This window comes from Suillus fuscotomentosus, assembly GCF_016647785.1.
Source record: "Suillus fuscotomentosus strain FC203 chromosome Unknown F5891scaffold_14, whole genome shotgun sequence".
Taxonomy (NCBI): domain Eukaryota; kingdom Fungi; phylum Basidiomycota; class Agaricomycetes; order Boletales; family Suillaceae; genus Suillus; species Suillus fuscotomentosus.
This window is the reverse complement of record NW_024539526.1, coordinates 87,879-107,623: the sequence shown is the minus strand read 5'-3', so window position 1 is coordinate 107,623 and position 19,745 is coordinate 87,879. Positions and strand designations below refer to the sequence as shown.

The following is a 19,745-nucleotide window of genomic DNA, read 5'->3' as shown; positions in this document are numbered from 1 at the left end:
TCAGCTTGAACCGTTGCAGAAATGTGGCCTTGACGGTACCCACTCTTCAATAACTGAAGGGCCTCGAATGTTGTTGGCAACAAACGATTACGGCGCGCAGTCCCAGTGATGCCGCCACTCGAAAAGGCTCGTTCAGATGCAACGGCAGAGCCTTGAATAGCGAGGTAATCCTTTGCAATGCGTGAGATGGTGGGATATTGAACGGAATGGTGCTAAAGGCATAATGAGTCAACTTGCAAGGAAATGCGATGCGAAAAAACTCACACCCCACCACGCCACTATATTCTCAACATCCTCTAATGGGGCAGCAAGGTAGTCGTCAAGCTCCTGGCGAGGTCTTCGATTTGCGGTGTCATTTGCGACACGAGTTTTGACAGCATCGCGCATCCAGCTATGGCCGTATGACCCATGGCGAGCAAGCGAGGCAGGAGCTGCAATAGACGGCTCTGCAGCAGCGGGCGAGGAGTTGTGATGATAATATTTGTCAAAAACCTTCCGCAAGCTTCTCATGCCCTCGTCGAAGTCGTGAGGCTCCCATTTACCCTTCGCATATGCCACCTTATAGTTAGGATCAAGCGCTACATTGTGCATTAGATAGGGCATCATAGTAAATAAAACACATACCGAGGCAAACAAAATAAACATCAGTTTCGTCAATCTTGTGGTACCATTTGCGAATATTGTCGAGGCCAGAGTTGATTGCGGATGAAAAGTCGTCAAACTTCGAAGAACTAGCCATGTTTTGCCAAGTTTGTTGGAGATACTCGAGGACTGGAATTGCGCGCCATACAGTAGGTTCACGAGTCGCCGAAAACGATTGTTGTGCATTGGCAGGTTCCTGGTTATACAGTAGGTTAATACAACATTTGAGACTCGACTGGACACTCGCACATACCTGAAGCACGTCGTGCATCAATTCCAACTTCTTCCATTCTTCGGCTGAAAGCTTGAATGCTCCATATGACTTGCCCTGCAAGTTTGGGACTTCGTCACTGTCATCCGCCAGTTGTATGAATCTATTCACCCCCTGCGGCAGATCAAATTGAGTTAGTATTGGGCATAGGGATAGAAACCAACTTACTTTGCGTAGCTTAAGGGTGCGCTCCAACATACCAAAGAGTGAGGCCCATCGCGTGCGAATCCATTTCAAAAGCTCAAGCTTCGGCTCATTGACCTCGACACAACACTGTTGAAAAAAAGTGCGTGCTTGGGGAGATTTCCGAATCTGCGTAACAAGTGCGAGGGCTTTTCCTGCGGTGTCGGCAACCTCGAAATCAGTCGTTTCATCATCGTCATCTTCATCGGCCATGTTCTTGAGGAGCACGCTTGCTGGTGTGGGTGCGACCTCCTCGACAAAGTGTTTCGCAGCTAAGTGCAAGGCGTGCTCCATACAGCTGAATAGTAGACATCAATATATATAAATCACGATATTAAATAGTTCACTTACCGCACACGGTGTTCCCCAGCAATCCATTTCTTGCCGGAAGGGTCGATAGCAAGCGCGACGGTCTGAATTGCTGTGTCGTTGTTGGTAGCATTGTCAGCTGTAAACCATCCAACCTTAGTGCGGATGCCATAGTTATTGATAGTTTCAATCAGGATTCGTCCAATGTTGCTCCCACTGTGATTGCCGTTGATGATGGTGAATGCAAGCTGCTCTGTCTTCAACTCCCACTCATGAGGTTTCCCAGCTGGGGAGTCAATATAATGCGCGGTGACGGAGAGAAAAGGTACCCCAGGTTCAGAGGTCCATGAGTCGAACGTGATCGAAATCTTGCTATCAACTTGCTTAAGTTTTTCCTTGACACGTTGAACGGCAAGCTGCGCCCGTTCAAGAATTTCATCTCGAGTTTTGGTGTGGTGAGGAATATCCCTGTCTGAAAGGGAAGGCCGGAGGTATTGAAGGAGCCGGCGAAAGGGTCCCTTGTCAACGAGTTGGAATGCCTATCTATGGCATGAACATCCTAAGTCACGATTACAAAAAAAAACACTCACCTCGTCCTCAGACACGATAAGCTCAACAATGTAATCCATTAGACCGGTCTTGGTGAATTCAGGAATTTTAGGCGTGAGGGAGGCATCTAACGTTTTCTGCAAGTCGTCGGTTGCTTTGCAGTTAGGAGGTATCGCCCGATCATGCATCTTGATACCTCGTTCTTTGCAGCGGTCGCGGTATATTGGAAAGTGACACTTCGCATTTCGAGCGATATGGGTGCGGCGAGTCGAAACACTGCCTTTGAAAAAGCACTGATTGGTGGGTACATCATTGGCTCTTGAATTGACAAAGTTAGTTATGTGTGTGACGTTCAAAGTAAAAGTAAAAACATACCTGCATATCTCGCACCACCAGCCATCTTCGGGTTCTTGGGTGTGCGGATTGATGCGTCCCTTCTCCTGAGTAAATACTACCTTCAAATCCCCACTGCGCTCCTCTTTCTTCTTATGCTTGCGATCCTCACGGTCCTTGTCTCCAAATACCTTGGTCCGCTCGTAAGCTTCCTCCCCGTCATTGTCTTCGGCCTCTTCTTCATCATCTGAACAATCCTCTAGTGCAGGAGGTTCGTCGTCATCGTCATCATGGTGACGGACCAGACGGGACCCACGTTGCACTCGCTTGGGTGCAGGCTGTCCTTGGGGAGGCGCTGGAGCCACTCGTTTGGCTGGAGTCGTGTTGCCAGCATCGCGGATTTTTTCTGTCGGTTTAACAGCTCGGCCTGAGCGAGACACAAAGGCAGTTAGCTTGCCATTGGATGCAGGAGGTGGAGGTGGAGGAAGCATGGGCGTGTCATCGTCAGGATCATTGTACCAATCGATGGCACTAGCATCCTTGAGTTGGCCATCAGATCCAAGTGCGCACGACATTTGTGCAGCAAGGAGGGTGAAGATTGAACCTGTAGTAAGTAGCTCATTTATTCCAAATTTTATGATAAGAGATCAAAAAAATGACGCACCTTGAACATCCTGTTGCCATGCAATTACTTGGTGTTGAAGCTTGAAGTACCAGAACGAGAAACCTGAGAATATGTTCTGAAAATAAAGACCATTGAAGTCTGAATAAAGATTAACATTTGTTTAACATTAGGCTTACCAGAACATCGAGTAGATTACCAGGGAAGTCAGATCTCGCCAATGGAAATGTGTTGGGTGTTTTGGCTGCGAAGTCCGATCCGCTATTGATTGTCCCGAGATCGATCGACATGCCGGTTGCCAGAAGATCAGAGCAGATATATTGGTGGATCATGCAAAGAATATGAGAACACGTTCAGACGGGTTCGAACGGGTTCGAACGGGTTCACAGTATTCAGGCAGCAGCCGAACGCTGAACTTAATAATCAGTTCGGTCCTTATACTATTTCGAACCCAGGACCGAACCCACGGTCCGGTCCGGGAGGGTTCAGGTCAGAACCGAAGTTCAGAACCGGACTGCGGCATCACTACATACACTGCAGATGGCCTGAGCAAACTGTAGTCGGCAACTCTGCCCAGTTGCGCATCAGTGAACGGAGACCTGAGAAAGGCGTAACTCTGCTATGGGCTATCACACTGTCGTCCTTGGCTTTGTAGAGGAAAGACGAATTCCTAATCGCCGTGACTCGAAGTGCGCAGGTTTGCAAGCTACGAAAAGCTCAGACTAGTTCCACTCCAAATCAAGTGGTAAACAAAGCTAATGGTTTGCCTCAAACAAATCAATTCGATGTTATCGTGCTACAATGGCCTGCAAATCATGTTGGACTCAACCATACATGATGACTGCATCAGCAAACTATTGATTTCGTGACAATTCCCACACTTCATCAGTAAAATAACACGTTACTTAAGCTGCCTTAAATGGACTTGACTTCTACTTAACATCCTTTATGCGTACAGCAACACTCTTATCTTGAATTCCTTACCATTTCATGGCGTCTCGCACAAATTAACTGAGTCTTTGGGGAGTCGTATCCGTTCCTTCTACAAAGGAGATGGGCTTCCCAGACTCTCCAAAACCCTGTTGCAAAGTGGTCAAGCATACTACCTGTGCATACAAAACTACGAATTGTATTGATGACACTCACCAATACGTCTTGTGCAGACTGTTTGGGTTGAATGTGACTATGATCGACCATTTGACCAGCTAAGACTGACGTCACGATGATGGATGTCGTCCAGAGAGCAGCGTAGTCAGGGCTAATTACGAGCTGATCAAGAGCACAAATTGCCATCGTTGTTAATACTCCTGGAAATAGCCTGGAAATTCCTGCAATCGCCCCTCTCGCCAACGCTGTCCTCCTATCAGAACCGCCACTAAACCACTGACGTATGTGTACTTAGTATTATTAACATTGCAATACTGGCCGCTTTGTCTTGAAGCCGCGTGGTCAGGATGATGAGTCTGCCGCATCACTACAAGACGGCTCCATCAAGACTGTATAGGCTGCCAACATTCAATTGAAGAACCGCGTTTGAAAACACTCAGGGATGAATACCGCCAAGCGTTCGTCGACTAGCTGGTCGGAAATGTAACAGCTGGTGAGTGATAGGGATGATCACGAGAACGGATATTTGCACATAGTTCTGCATAAGCCTATTTTTTGCATGATATCAGTGGGGGGATTGTACGACAAGAATAGAGATATAATCTGCCCCAACAGCTACTATCCGCCAAAGCCTACTACCGTTCACGCAATCAAAGTAGAAGCAGTAGCCGAGTCATACTTGAATGTAGGAGGGAGCTGCTGCTTTGTCTTGTAGTAGCGAGCAAGACGGTGAATACGAGACTCGATCAAGATAAGACGGAACTTGGAGTCCTTGTCTTTGCGGTTGACTTCAAGGTGCTTGCGCACGGCCACCGCCTTTTTGACGAGGTGCCAAAGGTCCTCTGGGATGGATGGTGCCACTCCTATCCCCAAACAAAAGGCATGTACAAAACAAGATGCAGTAGCAGAAATGCACGGCAACGAGGCAGATGACAGTTCAGTGTGTGAGTGTTTGGCGAAGTGATTGGTTGATGAAGCACGCACCGTTGGATTTGAGGATACGGAGGATTTTGTTACCAGTGACGAAGCGCACTTGAGGGATACCATGCGAGTCACGGAGGGTAACACCGATTTGAGAGGGAGTGAGACCCTTGCGAGCCAATTTCATGATGTGCTCGACAACTTCATCTGGAGTAGTCTTGAGCCACGAAGGAGGGGAACGTTTGTAAGGAAGGGCAGAGGACGCTGATAAATATGATCAGGATAGATCCCATATATCAATAGAAGACATTTTTGCTACGCACAAATGCCCTTGCCAGGAGCGTGCATACGACCCATGATGAATCTGTACCATCTTGTCAGTTTTAAACAATACTACCTCGCATAACGCTCACAATTTTTGTTGACGGAGAGGATGTCTTGAGGAGTGTCGTTGGACGCGTTCACGGAAGGGCGATGTGACGCGTGACGAGTTGGTATGTGGCTTAGCAGCTGTATAGTAGCAAACCTTATTTTCCACTTCAGCCACAAGCCGGAATCTGCCACTGTTGAATACTAGGCCCAGGCTAACCAGCAAAATCAAGACTCCTCCTCGTCGCTGCAGCCCACGGTGACAAGGCCTATTTCCCTTTCGTAAGGTGAATTATCAATGTTGATATCACTTTTGAGCTCGTATTGACAGTTCTCCGTGGGCAGTATGAAGATCAACATTGCCAGTACGTTTGATGTCCAATATGCTCAAACCACTCTGAACTGACATTCTATCCAGACCCGGCCACTGGGGCTCAAAAGACTATCAACATCGACGATGAGAGAAGATTGTACGATTGGCACAACTCTTCCTTTGAAAACTAACCAATGTACTTGAAACTAGCCGCATCTTCTTCGACAAGAAGATCTCGCAAGAGGTAGAGGCAGACATCCTTGGAGACGAATGGAAGGGTTACATTTTCCGTATCACTGGTGGTAACGACAAGCAAGGTTTCCCCATGATGCAGGGCGTCCTACTCCCTTCCCGTGTCAGACTTCTCTTGACCGACAACCACTCTTGCTATCGTGCAAGCCGCTCAGGCGAGAGGAAGCGCAAATCTGTCCGTGGTTGCATCGTTGGCCCGGACATTGCTGTTCTCTCCGTCGTCATCGTTAAACAGGGCGACAATGATATTCCTGGGCTCACCGACACTGTTCTGCCCAAGCGACTTGGTCCTAAAAGGGCAACGAAGATCAGAAGGTTCTTCAACTTGTCGAAGGAGGACGATGTCAGGAAGTACGTTGTGAGGCGTGAGGTGAAGAGTTCGAAGAAGGAGAACGCCAAACCTTACACCAAGGCGTCAGTATAGTCACCTTGCTTGTTTTCTGGGCTGAAGTTTTCTCCCTGCCCAGACCCAAAATCCAAAGATTGGTCACTCCCATCCGTCTGCAACGCGCCCGTCACCTCCGTTCTCTCAACCGTCGCCGGATTGACCGCCAGAAGGAGCAGAAGGCAGAATACGAGTAAGTGATAATTGTCTGCACGAAACCCGGTCCGCCGTAGTAATATCTCCTTTAGTGCCCTTATCCAAAAGCGTGTTGCTGAGAAGAAGGCCAAGGTCGCAGCCATCAAAGCCTCGCACCACAAGTATGTCTTGGACTATCATCCTCCATGGCTCTGTGCTCATATAGTTCATTCAGGACTGCCTAAAATAATCCCCGTACATCATCCCACACTTCATGTCATGCTTCTTATGGTACCTCATGTCACACCATGCTTTGACGCTATACTATCTGCATTAAAGCCAGTCACTGATATGTCATTATCAAGTGAATATCGACGTACTCCAAGGTTTGGGTTACTCTCGAAGCCCTGTGTTTTCTGAAGCTGGATCGCTGAGCTTGCCATCGCATGTTTGATTGTTGTGTCATTTTAAATTTACAGACTAGGTTACATTACTCAATCGACTCTTGCCAATAAGATGGGTCTGATGTCTGATTTGATGGACGCTCGCCCTGCTTCTTCTGCCGCAGGTCACATGATACCTTAACAACTGGAATAATATCGATGAAGAGAATCAAACCATAACTTTATGAATGCGCCCAGTATATAACTAAACTTACAAAGGCCCTTGAGCGGCTTGACTCTTTTTCGAAATGCTGTCTGGAAGGAAAGTCATAGCCGTTTGGCTTTTTCTTGTCTTTGAACGGGTGCTGGCTGCACAGGCACCTCTGTTGAGTCATACGTCTTCATCCTTTCGCCCGGCGGGGGTCGAAGATGATCTTGGACAATGGGATCTTCATAAAGCGCCTGTGATGAACGCGACAGGACATCTGGTGTTCGAAACGGCCAATTCCCTGCTTCAACACTGGGCGAACACGCGGTATCGTATTGGTATCTAAAAATACCGAACGCCACGCAGACGTCACAACTGATCATTTACGTTCTGCAGGTCATACAATAGTCCCAGGGACTGTTCCCGTGGGCACTCTCCTCTACCATGGAGCCCCCAGTCCCCGTATACCGACCGCTTTGGATTGGGTGGCTGTGGAGCCAGATCACTCCATAATGTTCTCCAAAGGGCCAATTGAAACAGGATGCTGGCACCTCACCCTTGCAGTCACTCGGTCGATGAAAGTGCTCTATTTTGACGGAAGCAGCGCTGCGAACCTCCTTGAGGGCACTATGGACACTCAAGATCTCGTGGCATGGTCAAAAATGAAACCCGAGTGGGTGTGGAATGAAAAGCAGCGCATTAAGGATCTGTGTAAATGGGGTCAAAAGTATGGTTTGAATGGCTTTGTGAGGTTCGTTGGATTTTGAGATGCGTCAATGCCCTATGCTGATTTGTGAGTTATAGGATGGAAATGAATTTGTGCGAACCTATATGTAGTTCCTTGGCAATATGTTATTGACGACGATCATAGTGAGATCATGATCTGTGACTTTACCTCTCACATGGAGGTCGTTTCGTTCCTAAATCTCGAGAGCACCCACATCGGCAGCGGCCCCCCTACGAATATGCCAGAGGACCCCACTACCGGTGAGCGACCATATCCATGTTTTGGAATAGGTCTGATTGATTATCGGACATTAGTGTATCAAGCTTTTGAATTAATGCATGCCACTTCATGGCGCGAAAATTATCCAGGAGAGACCCGAATTATCCTTGATTTTTCAGGGCTCGTCTCTTTTTACGACACCTCTCTCGTTCCTTCCTTGGTGCCGCGCCGTGTAGGCTTGGAGCGGTGGGATCATCGGGTGGGAGGAATATCATCGGAGGATATAGAACACGTCCGAGACAGGCTAGATCAAGTATTAACACGATCACCCGTGACAACCAGCGGTATTGACTGGAAAACGGTCTTGCGGGTGGTGGTTGATCGATATGCCAGCCGCCTGGATTTTATGCAGCACCTTTTGAACATGACGCTGGACGACAGGTCGATCTTTGACCATGCACAACAAATTCAGAGACGGCTGCGCACCGTGCTTTTGCCTTACACTGTGTTTTCAGCTCTACCTCCCAATACATCTGTCACTGCCAACACGACAAATGTGTGGGCTGCGCCAGTTTTTCGGGAATGTGCTACATCGCACACGGCCTCCATAGTAGCTCGGGGAACGACATTGATGCCCTCTGAGCGTTTGCTCCTGCAGGCGGTGCAGGAAACTACGCATGAAATATGCCGCATCGCCACGAAGATGTGGGCTTCTGGAATAATTATTGGAGTTGACCCCCTTCATCCTCCGGAACAACGCCCTGAAGCCGATCACATACATACCCTCATGGGCGAATGGAAGGAGGATTTGAGACGGTTAATATCCTGGTTAGACTGGAGCGTGTGGGCGAAGTGCCGACCGGCCTGTGGTTTTGAGGTAGTAATCCAGTCAAGCTGTTTACAAAATGACTGACATCGTTGTGTAGGAGATGTGCTACTTGCTCACTTGGCCCTTTGGGTTTTTCCCGGCTCCCGGTGAACCGTATCGAACCCAATGGGACAGTGCTTCCTTATGGCCAGACCCAAACAAAGGGGAATGGAAGAGACCGCAACCAAAGTGCATCAGACGGCGGGAGCCATATAATTTTTAGGATATACAATTCAAATGCATTATTACTGACATATACACGTCTTTTGTACACAGTCCTTGTAACCACAGCAATAATTTTACGAGTTAAGCGCGCCGCGCGTGTCAGGTATGGACCACACAACAAACTATGCATTGGGCAGACAGCCAATGAAAATAACATGCTCCTCGATGAACGCTGAATCAAAACATATTTTCGAGCTTTGATACGGGGAATACCTACATCAGGGAAATCCTCATTCTTAAATTGGATCCAATGTGATCCAATTTGCGTCAATCTGCGAGCATTCGACAAATTCATCAATTCGACAAATTATTTTAGTCCCTTGAAGATTTTTGCCAATTGGATCTCAATTCGTGTTACAGTTAACAATGAATCCCCCTAGACTACGAGCAGTAGATTTACAAGAGTAGATTGCTAAGGTCAAGAAAGAGAAACATACAGTGTAACTACTAACTATATAAGTAAGAGTTAAAGCAGAGCTCCAATATAGAATAGGAGCCTGAATGGTAATTGTCCAATGGGAATAATCATAGTAAGAGTTGTATGATGTGATGTCGATGGAATTAGGTAGAATGTTCTGTGAAGTTCTGTGAATAAGTGAAATGTGCAAAGGTGACGAAGTGAAGGGTAAGCTGATGAACCATAACAATTCGCGACAATAAGAACAGTATTTTCAGGCCGTTGTCCAATTGATCCCATACCATCAAATAAATAGCATTGAATATCAAATCTAGAAAATACAAACGAATGACCCATATTCATCATTCCTCCACCATACCCTCTATATCGAGGAACATGAGACTATCTGCTGCATCAGGTTCCTCAGTCTTGCGCTTCGACCCACTACAATATGCAATCAGATGATAGCCAGCAGTGTCAACAACTTTAGAACTCACTAGACTGTCTTATACAATGAGTGCATGAATACATGATATTTGCATTTGCTCGCTTTGAAGATGCCATTCAACACGCTGACCAACGTTCAATAGATCCCGCCATACATTTCTGAGTTGAAATCTGTGGAGTACTGCATGATGATAGAGCATACCTTGAATTATGTGATTCATCAATGTATAACATACCCACAGCAAACAAAACATACCACAGTGCTAGCAAGCACCACCATTGCGACAGGCAGCTCAGCCTTGTCGGGATGATCTTCAAATGTGGATGTGAGATGACCATGCCACTTTACTCCCACTGCAAGCTTGTCGTTGAAGAAAGCATCCTTGATTGTGTTCAAAATTGCCGGCAATTGAAACAGTTTGGTTCAGATAGGGTCCCCCTGTAATGTATGAGACAATCAGCTCCAAGATAGAATACATGGCAAATGAACCTTCGTGTTTGCAGGATATATATAAGCATTATTCTTGAGAAGGTCTGTGACTCTCTCATCAGCACCTTTCATAAGACCATAGTGGCTTGCAACATGTGCTTGCACAGCCTTCCTGATGTTCTCGTGGATGCCACCAATATGACCTTCAGGCTGCAAATGAATTGAGATGACTGTCATCAACTGAAGCAAACATGATACACATACCACCAAAGATAATGCATGTACATACTTCAGATCCTTCATAAGCTGTTTCTCACATCTACAAATCCCTCCCCATCTGTTGTACACAACATCAGTATAGCAGATCATTGGGACACCAAGATCAGATGGTGCAAGGAGGCAAGAAAGGCTCATCTGTTGGAAGTCCAATGTGCGGCTCACAGCATATGTAAATTAGTATAATCATATACTATAACATTATTGGTCGAAAATGACTACTAGAACTGCCAATGTACGAAACAATTTTCTCTCATTTTTGTGAATTTGGTGGGCCATTTATCACATTGGTCAAATTTGTTGAATATTGGATCTTATGTTTGCGCATTTGAGAAAATGGTACTTGATTTTCTGCCTTTGGTAAAATCTGATTGAATTTTCGCTGATATCACAAGGGGGTTTTTCCTGATGTAACATAGTTGAAGCTGAGTGATACTTTCGAAGAGGCTCAAGAGTGCACTGAAATTGATCATAAGACCACGAAAACCAAATACTAGCTATAGCTAGTTCTCAACCAAGTAAATCAGAAGGTCACTGAAACCACCCTTCCAGCGCAAAACAGTGTGGTGAGTAGTACGGCACTATGGTGGATATATCCACAGTCTGGTGGCAAAAATATGGCCAAGTGGCGTATTTTGGCTGACTTTTAAATCACCTAGGTACATGCTACCATGACACTGCTAACCTTATCAATGCATACAGTGCACCCCCATCTGGCATGGACCCAGCATCGCACCTACCACCTTCTAAAAGTCACTGTCTGAAGCCTGTGTGTGGAAAACTTCTTTGGAAGGATGTCCAAGTTCCTGCCCAGTGAGTAGTGCACTGGTGAGCAGTAGTCATTGGTAGCAGCTGTAGTATGGTGTGCACCACTCAGCCACCACTACTTTTGTGCAAGCTTCCCACCCCCTTTGAAAAAAATCAGATTTTCATTTTGTCTTGTAGAAATGATCCTTTTGATAAGTACAATAATCCTACAAGAGGAATTTTTGATTGAGTTAAATCTGAGTGAGATATATTTCTCACAAGGCAGCAATTTGGCCACATATAGAATTATGATGTCTCTATCAGTCAAAAGTGTGTGCCAACATCTCTGGGGCACATCTGTGTGACTTATACTTCCCCCAGAAATATTCGATGAAGTTGAGTTCACCTCAGGCATTACTTCTCGGCATCAATAGAGACCTTTGAGGTAGGGTTTCTATGTTGTGGGAAACTTACCTCTGAGGTGCGCCCTCCCACCATTCTATTAATAACATGCCTCTTACATTACATCCAGCACCTCCTGGCGTGGCTTGCGAGGTGCTCGCAGCACCTGAACCTACCCTCCTTTCGTTATTGCACACCTCCAGCATTCCTCGCACGCCTCGAGCAGGGTGATCTATATGCTCTGGGGGCTCTTGGGCCACAGGAATCCATGTCTATATTGCCCGCTAAGTTTGAGGTGTTAGTGAGTCATAGTTTTCCCTCACACTCTCCCTTTCACCATGGTCTCAACCAGTGCTTTTGCTCCTACTTGTGGAGCTCAATGTGTATCTTCTGGACTAGGCCACCATTTCGTCAGCCCAAAGAAACCCAGAGATAAGAAAAAAACTCAGAAACATGTTGAGTTACCTGGCGCGCAAGCCAAACACCGTCAACTGCTAGCTCGTATGCAGCAACTGATCAACCCCGAGCCCAAACAGAGTAAAGTTCATGCTGTAGATGCGGTTGAAACTGTCTCTGACACCAGTCAAACTGACGCTTTGGCCGAAATTCCTGATCCAGACTTCGAAATCCCATCAGAACCTCCTTCCGACATACTTGTAGAAAAATCTCCAGTCAAATGTCGCATTTTGCCTGACAAGGCTACGGATTTGTCGTATAGCAGCTGGAAAACACTGATACCCTTCCTTGTCGAACCTCATCTCAAATATTTGGCACAAACACTAGCGACAGCACTGGAGATCACTCCCAAGGTTATCTCTGCATGTGCAACACTTTCGTGCCCTCAAAAGCGAACATCAATCGCGTGTTTATTTTTTGACAGTAGGTTTCTTATCTACGACTTTACACCATGTTGACAAATGAACACCATTCAGGATTTATGTCTATCGATGTCCTCAGTTGTAGATGCTCCATGCTTCCCCAAGTGCTGCTTCACCATGGTCTATTTCCAACCGCTCCCTCACAACCTCGTATGGCTGTCTCCATCGAACTGCTATCATTCTATCGGGCACTTTTCAAACGGTCCTGTGATGCCATCAATGCCTTAGTGTCGGCTCTAAAAACGCACTACTGTCGCAGAGGTTTTGTCATGACAGACACCCGAGTAAGTAATTCATTATGGCATATGTTTAAACTGATTTGTTGCACTAGGGGGAAATTATTCAGGATCCTTTTTGTCGAGGCCTGGGCTATGCCGTACAATGGTACGACATTCTTCAAGTCCAAATAGAACGTCAAGTCAAAGAAGCCCTGCAGAATAGCCGTGACCAGGTGGCGACCCTTCGTCCTCAAACAGAGGATCACGTCTCCACCTCATCACCTTTGTCTACCCTACGTAGAGGCCGCTGCGCACCCATACTTATCCAATGGTGTCCAGCATGTTTTGGAGGGACGATGTTTGGGAAACCTACTGCTGACGGAGGAGACATTCACACTGCCACAGATGGCAACTTCCACCACCGCCATCGGTGTGCGGCAGGGGATTGCCCCCACTTTTATGACCCCACTTATTTCCTTCCAAAACAGTATGTTGATGATGTTGGCCGCCACATAGAGGCCCAACGTAAGAGGCCTGCCAAGTCAGCTGTACCCCTCGTTCCTGATGAGGCTATCGATCAATGTGAAACAGCATACGAAGCAGCTGATGGGAAAAAACAGAAGGCAGCAATGGATAGCTTTGATGATACTGGCGTCATGGCACTCATATGTCGTCATGATATCCCTCTTTTTTTTGCTAATATCGACTCTCCGGGAGAACAGCAAAAATATTTGGTGGCCCTCCTGGAACATTTGTTCTCATTGATCCCACCTTATGCTACGGTTGTAGCTTTGTATGACATCGGGTGTGTCCTTGCCCGATCCCTTAGCAAGGTAAGTCCATCTGGTCTCCATTTAGGTTCATCCACTCATCATCTTTAGTATGACATTCTCCCTGGCAGTATCATCTCACGTTTGTGCTTGGCAACCACTGCCATGCATGCCTATGGGCATGAGTGGGCATGCCAGCTAGTGTACAACCCACGCATGTGTATTGGGCTGGGTCTTTCAGATGGAGAAGGAACCGAGAGGCTCTGGTCTCGCTTGGTGCGCCTAATTGGTGTTGAGAGGTCATCATCGGTACGCCTTCTTCATTCTTGTCATTGATTCAAGTCTTATTGCATAACGTCAGAGTCAGCACCATCTCTGGCTGATCGACCGTCAGGCTGCAGCTATAGGATCTGAAATGCAAAGTGACTTAGGTGATTGGATTTGATGACACCTCAAGTGTGGTGTTAATGACCAGGCAACTGCTGTCCAAGAGGCCCTGGATCAATGCGAGCTTGCTATTGATGATCTCGAGTCAGAATGGTCTCAGCAACAAAGCTCGCAGCTGTCAGTCCGTGCACGTAAGTGTTTTTAGTTGATATTGAATACGATACAAGTTACGTTTGTTCATAGACGCCCCTGCTCGCCTTAAAAAGGAGTTAGACACTGTATTGACCCTACAGGCTGACCTTGATACCTCTGATACAGCACTACAATCCACCAGGCTCATGCTTGAGAAAGGAACTGCCTCGCAAGACACTCTCGAGGCTCTTGAGAGAGGTCACGATCGTCTTATGGCCAAAGTCGAAGTTTTATATGCATCCCTCAATATTCACGACCAATTCCCTGAACTAGAAGGCATCAATTTAGACTTTGTTCGGCTTCTTCTGATGGCGTGTGACTTGAAAATGAACATCCACAAACGGGCAATCACAAGCTTTTTTGAGTGGGATAAACTTGACTGTGCAGTTGGCGGTGCTCAGCAGGTGTTAGGTAAATCATTCATACCTGTGATTTGCTATCAACTGATAGTCGTTTAGGCACAAAACTACATCAACAAACCTGAAAAGCTATTGTGAAACGCCAACCCACTCTGTTGACTGCACTCAGGAAGTTTAATGCTTACTGTGAGCGCTTAGAAGTGTTATATGACCCTTCTTGGGGGATTCCTTTACCTAATCCTCTCCCGACCAAGCTTGCAGAGCTACGTAGTGATCCCAATCTAATGGAAGATGTGTGGATTATGCCATCGACAGGACAAGTTCCTCAGTGGTTGGAAGATGCTGATGTCAGAGACGGAATCCGTGCACTTCTGAAACGTGAGCGCTGCCGAGAAGAACAGAAGCGACTCGGTATCGAGGCAGACAATCTTTGTCGTTTCTTTGGGGAGGAACTTGCTGCACTCAAGCTTGCACTCCGCACACCAGGATGTAGGTTTCTTATTGTTGTAGGAATTTTTTTTAATGCATAGACAGGTGAACTTATATCTGTCTTGCTGAGGCAGCGCCACAATCAGTTACTCAGACTTCAAACCCGCTGGGCGAACCCATTAGCCTCTTCGCTTCGCTTCACGTCCCGTGCCAAGGATGCGCTGGAGATTGCCATCACCCTTTCAGGTGGTGTCCAATCGCCAAACGTGCACTGGCTCAGCACTACATTACTGGAAGTACCTGATCCTGAGGGAGAACTCAGTGATGTCGAGTTTGCTGAGCCTCTTGACCTGCCAGTAGTTGAATTTGAACATGCTGCTCTCGCTGATGTTCTAGAGGATGATTTGGGTCGAGAGGAGGTTTGAGACTTCGATTCAATGGATCATGTCAATGACGCCCATGCTGTCATCTTGTGGGAGGCTCCCGAGGTGCGCCAGTCCTTTAGGAATCATTTGAATGTTAACTAGGTTTTAGTCCATGCTGATAGATGACTCCTACGTCCCACATAAGGAGGAGCATGTCATCGGTTCAGGAACAGTTACCCGAAGAGAACATCCTTCACGAGATGGATACCCTCATCAAATTTTTGAGCCGAAGGACATCGCCTTGCTTACCTCACGCACAGCATTCCTTAATGACACTTGTATCAATGGGTGCGCTGTTTTGCTATTTTCTGAACTCAAAAGTGTCGCCACTAGTCATTGTGCTTTGTTAACAACCCACAACCTCCCTCGCATTCGATATAATGCATCAGATGACATTCTGTGGCGTAATGTATCATACACGCGTTACTGGGAGAAAGATGTCTGGATTCTTCCTATCCATCGTCCCTCCAATATTGGCCATTGGGTGCTGTGCATTATTCGCTTCTCCAGCAAAGAATTGCACCTCTTTGATAGTCTGGCTGAGAAAAAACCTTGGAAAACTGATGTTAAGGTAAGTTTACTTGTGTCAAGGATTTCACGCGAGGCTTATGTACTCCAAGGATGTCATGAAGCTGATTGCTCGTCTCCTTGCTATTGCACGCCAATGGCATCATCACATCACAACTGAACTTGACGGATGGACAGCATGACCATTGAAAGTTAGTAACACTTTGAGTCTTTGGGTACATACATCTAAACTTTCTTCCGAGATCACGCCTGTCCAGACCAATGGTTATGACTGTGGAGTATGGGTATTGGCAGCAATTGCTGCTGTCTTACGAGGAGGTCATGTAACAGGACTCTGTGAGGATGATATGCACCACCTGCGGCATTATCTACGAGCTCTCATTCTTTCTGTACCGTGCTTCTAGATCATCAATATCACATATATATCTACTTGTATGGATTCAGTCCATGAATTATTAAGTCTGCCTCCCGACAATAGTTGAAGATTTTCCTTGCCTGCCACTGCACATAACACTCCGCCATCACCCTATGTCTTTCACAACTCTGCATGTGTGATACATACTCATTAAGCTCATTCCATTTACCCATCAGTGTCCTTTCTGCCGCCTGAATGTCCTGCAGGATGACTTCCGCATTTGCTGTTGCAAATATTTGAGCATAATGTGCGCGGGTCTCTTTCTCCAAACGATACTGTCTGCCATGCATGACATCCACAAGATTGCAAGTGAAGCGATCTTCATCTGGTGAGTTTGAAGGAGGAGGAGGGGAATCATATGGTGGTGGTTTCTCCCACTGGAGTACATTGGACTCATCGATCAACTCCGATCCGGAGCATGCTTGATGGAACAGAGATGAGTTGGGGAGGGGAAGCACTGCCAATGTGACGAGAGACTGAGGGAGTGGTTTAGCATTGCTGAGGGATCCAGTAGTAGGCCTCTTCCGTCCACGGAGTTTGGCCTTAGCACGAGCATTTTGAATCTGTCGAGCAGCCTTTCCCCTGCAATTTGTTAAACAATCAGCACAGAAAGATAAGTAGAGGGAGTCACCATTCTGTCCTTGAGTATGAAGCTTTCTGTTTGCATAAGGCAGTGTTCTTCTCCTCCAGCGTAAAATATTTAGCTCTGCGACCCATTGATGTTCAGTGTAATAAAGCAATGTGAAGTACTTACAGCATTGCACATTAAACGCTACTGGTGGTAGTGCAGCATCTTCCACCGCCCATACTCTTGGTTTGCTTATACCAGAGTGACGGGGCACTCCATGGGAGTCGTCTGAGCTCATTTCAAACGACGTTGGAGCACTACAAGGTGTTGTATTTGTCTTGCAATCGTAGCACGAACTGTTTCCGCAATGTGATTGGTTCTAAATACTTTTGGAGGCTCTGGAGGTTCAATCTTGTAGCCTCAACACTTCACCTGTTACGCACTCAAATAGATCTGTTATGCGGAGCCCTAAGAGGGGCGTCGTCCGCTAACGTTCGTGACGTAACCGGAAGGGTCCGGTGTAGCGACTGAGACTGGCGACGATGAGTCGGCAGATATCAGAGACGCGCGTGTCACGTGACTTCTAAGACGGATGTCTTCAAAGTCACTGATGTTCTCAAAGTAAGGACAGTCTTGTCCGAACGATGAGTAGTCGATTGAGGTAGACTTAGGCGCAATGAGCACCTAAGAAAAGATACTAGAGACTGAAGCTGAGGGGGCTTCAGAGGGAAGTATGTTCGAGGGAAGATTGAGTAGATTCAAGTTAGGGAATCTAGTACAAAGTGACCGACTACTTATACTAAGTGGAAAGGGTTAAGGGCAAGGCTACCGTACTGTAGGTAAGGGCAAAGGGGAAACGAAAAGGGTATAGGTACACTGGTAGCAGAGCCTGATTAGTGATGTGAGGTCGAATGCAGAATGAGACCGAGAAAAGTTGGAACGAGCCAACGGTAAATGATACAATGCGCAGCACGCATGAGTCAGAGGAAAGATAAGACAAGATAAGGAAAGCCACATTGGTGGCACGAGTCAGAACGAGTCATAGCCCGAAGGCACATGCGCACATTGGTGCGATAGGAGGGGGATGAGGGACGGGAACGGTCCCGAGGATCCGGTCAACGGATAGTCGGTAGAGAAGTACGAGCTGGAGGCATACGAGGGCGAGGACGAAGGGGAAAAATGATAGGGGGGCCATGTAGCCGATGTTACTTGTAACATCACCCTTAACATCACCCTCATGAGCCTCTAAGCGTCAGGATTGCCTTCATTACAGCATGTGCCACTGTGTTGGTCAATTGTTCCGATGTAATCGCTTCTTTCGTATGCTAAACCAAAGTAAGTAGTATGATACGTTTAAGGATTGTGATTGGTTGTAAATTTCCTACTCGCCTCGCTGCAGACCATCCAGACCCTCTACACCGAACCTCATGGTGGCACCTCACCCTCTCAAGCCATCATCTGCGAGCCTCTGTTACAGTATAGCAAGTGCGACCCTCTGTTACAGCATAACTTAGTGCGTTCCGATTTCAAATGTCCGCTGGTAATATTCTGACTTTAGTATAGCATGTATCTCAATGGAATCATTCCATGCATGCAGGAATTTAAACTCCTTGCGATGAACTCAAAATGTGCGCTCTTAAGATCGAGGTAAGTACTGTTTCCCCCCCTTCACCTTCTTCAAAATTTGACCATCTCTGAAGGCTAGATTGTACACATCTGCTCTGACGACATCACTCACCTCTGAAAAAACCCTCCAATCATCAGTAGCTTCACAAATACAGTTCCTTCAGACCAATGTAAGTGTTTACAGTGTTTATCTTTGACACCATACTGAAATGCGTCCAGTGTCTACTGTTTTTGTTTTTTATCTGCATTGATTCTTCTATGTACTATCTGCTCTCGATTAATTTTTTTTTGTGGTACGTTGCTCTCTTGGTTGTTCAGTTTTTTTGGCTAACACACACTCGCTCAGCATTCTTTCCCTTGTCTGCTCTCGATTTTCGCTGTCAAATATTAACAATACTCATCTTTGTACGTTCACAACCTCGCAGTGCAACTGACAATCTCTGACCATCCCACAGTTATGACTCATACATTTGGTGAATACCCATAACCCCTCGAACCAGGAGCCCCACCCCCTCAAAGTTACAGCACCTCATCTCAGTCTATGCATCTTCCTCCTGGCGGAGATTATGTTCAGGAGCAGTATGGTGGCGGGCGTCGTCCCAAAACACCTCCGGTGGAGTTAACTCCTACCAGACTAAGGAGTAGAATCAAGGCTACACAGTGCGATGTCGGCATAGTCAAAGAGGCTGCCATCTGGCGTCAGGAAAACTCATTCCCACCCGATGCTCTAACCGTTCCCGCAGCACCAGCACCTGCACATCCTACATATGATAATAGTATCATGGGAGGTGACGTGTCATCCACTCAGGCTCTTCCTCAGGGAAATCGTCACGCATCACCATGTCTCCATGATCCCGACCCTCCCCATCCTGCACCTCTACAGGATATGTTTTACAATCCCATGGAGGCACAACCCAGCGGATGGTTGCCGCAGCACTCAAATTCCTTTGGACAGATGGATGATGCATCGTTCATGGCACTGCTCATGGAGACACAGGGACATTTTATGTCTTCCGATGCCGGCCCGAGTTTCACTAACCAGCCTTCCTCCTCGCATGCACCCTCTCATGAGCCTCCAGTGCCTCAGAGTGCTGAAGGAAGTTCTCGTCAGATCGCACCTATGACTACAAATGTCATCCCACCAACACCACTGAAGGATGTTGGCAGCAGTTACAGCCTTTCTGACCCTCCTCGTTATCCCTCCCCACATGAACGTGGTGCTTCCATCGA

The 19,745-nt window shown here is 46.8% G+C and overlaps 6 protein-coding genes across 6 annotated transcripts; 4 read left to right on the top strand and 2 right to left on the bottom strand.

The window, feature by feature from the left end:
• Nucleotides 1–4,430: 4,430 nt before the first annotated feature.
• On the bottom strand, nucleotides 4,431–5,380 carry F5891DRAFT_112070 (ribosomal S13/S15 N-terminal domain-containing protein). The gene is made up of 4 exons (XM_041363840.1): nucleotides 5,354–5,380; nucleotides 5,261–5,303; nucleotides 5,001–5,201; nucleotides 4,431–4,879 (listed from the first exon to the last, which is right to left on the bottom strand). Exons 2-4 carry the CDS (start codon nucleotides 5,292–5,294, stop codon nucleotides 4,659–4,661), a joined length of 456 nt encoding a protein of 151 aa, XP_041228589.1. The 5' UTR covers nucleotides 5,295–5,303; nucleotides 5,354–5,380; the 3' UTR covers nucleotides 4,431–4,658.
• An 87-nt stretch (nucleotides 5,381–5,467) lies between these two features.
• F5891DRAFT_1019905 (40S ribosomal protein S6) lies at nucleotides 5,468–7,083 on the top strand. Its single transcript, XM_041361104.1, has 7 exons — nucleotides 5,468–5,593; nucleotides 5,652–5,671; nucleotides 5,725–5,776; nucleotides 5,830–6,285; nucleotides 6,339–6,449; nucleotides 6,505–6,573; nucleotides 6,627–7,083. Exons 2-7 carry the CDS (start codon nucleotides 5,653–5,655, stop codon nucleotides 6,634–6,636), a joined length of 717 nt encoding a protein of 238 aa, XP_041228588.1. The 5' UTR covers nucleotides 5,468–5,593; nucleotide 5,652; the 3' UTR covers nucleotides 6,637–7,083.
• F5891DRAFT_1185661 (uncharacterized protein) lies at nucleotides 7,083–9,019 on the top strand (the record flags this gene model as incomplete). Its single annotated transcript, XM_041366579.1, has 6 exons — nucleotides 7,083–7,320; nucleotides 7,379–7,733; nucleotides 7,787–7,801; nucleotides 7,854–7,969; nucleotides 8,024–8,805; nucleotides 8,855–9,019. The coding sequence occupies 6 exons, from the start codon at nucleotides 7,083–7,085 to the stop codon at nucleotides 9,017–9,019; spliced, it is 1,671 nt and encodes a 556-aa protein (XP_041228587.1).
• A 761-nt stretch (nucleotides 9,020–9,780) lies between these two features.
• Nucleotides 9,781–10,709, bottom strand: F5891DRAFT_1185660 (uncharacterized protein; the record flags this gene model as incomplete). Its single annotated transcript, XM_041366578.1, has 6 exons — nucleotides 9,781–9,862; nucleotides 9,916–9,990; nucleotides 10,021–10,067; nucleotides 10,122–10,247; nucleotides 10,356–10,505; nucleotides 10,560–10,709. 6 exons carry the CDS (start codon nucleotides 10,707–10,709, stop codon nucleotides 9,781–9,783), a joined length of 630 nt encoding a protein of 209 aa, XP_041228586.1.
• Nucleotides 10,710–12,406: 1,697 nt separating this feature from the next.
• F5891DRAFT_915420 (uncharacterized protein) lies at nucleotides 12,407–12,616 on the top strand (the record flags this gene model as incomplete). Its single annotated transcript, XM_041373696.1, has 1 exon — nucleotides 12,407–12,616. A coding segment is annotated over one exon (210 nt), but the record flags the coding sequence as incomplete, so codon positions are not given.
• Nucleotides 12,617–12,693: 77 nt separating this feature from the next.
• On the top strand, nucleotides 12,694–12,885 carry F5891DRAFT_915893 (uncharacterized protein; the record flags this gene model as incomplete). Its single annotated transcript, XM_041373704.1, has 1 exon — nucleotides 12,694–12,885. A coding segment is annotated over one exon (192 nt), but the record flags the coding sequence as incomplete, so codon positions are not given.
• Nucleotides 12,886–19,745: the final 6,860 nt, after the last annotated feature.

Bases quoted from the DNA above. Each gene is read 5' to 3' on its own strand.
- F5891DRAFT_1019905 (XM_041361104.1), top strand. The intron at 5,777-5,829 runs GTACGATTGGCA...ACTTGAAACTAG, and splicing joins ATCGACGATGAGAGAAGATT to CCGCATCTTCTTCGACAAGA. The intron at 6,286-6,338 runs GTCAGTATAGTC...CTCCCTGCCCAG, and splicing joins GCCAAACCTTACACCAAGGC to ACCCAAAATCCAAAGATTGG.
- F5891DRAFT_112070 (XM_041363840.1), bottom strand. From the start codon at position 5,294: ATGGGTCGTATGCACGCTCCTGGCAAGGGCATTT. The intron at 5,202-5,260 runs GTGCGTAGCAAA...CATATTTATCAG, and splicing joins CGCTCCTGGCAAGGGCATTT to CGTCCTCTGCCCTTCCTTAC. The intron at 4,880-5,000 runs GTGCGTGCTTCA...GTTTGGGGATAG, and splicing joins CCGTATCCTCAAATCCAACG to GAGTGGCACCATCCATCCCA.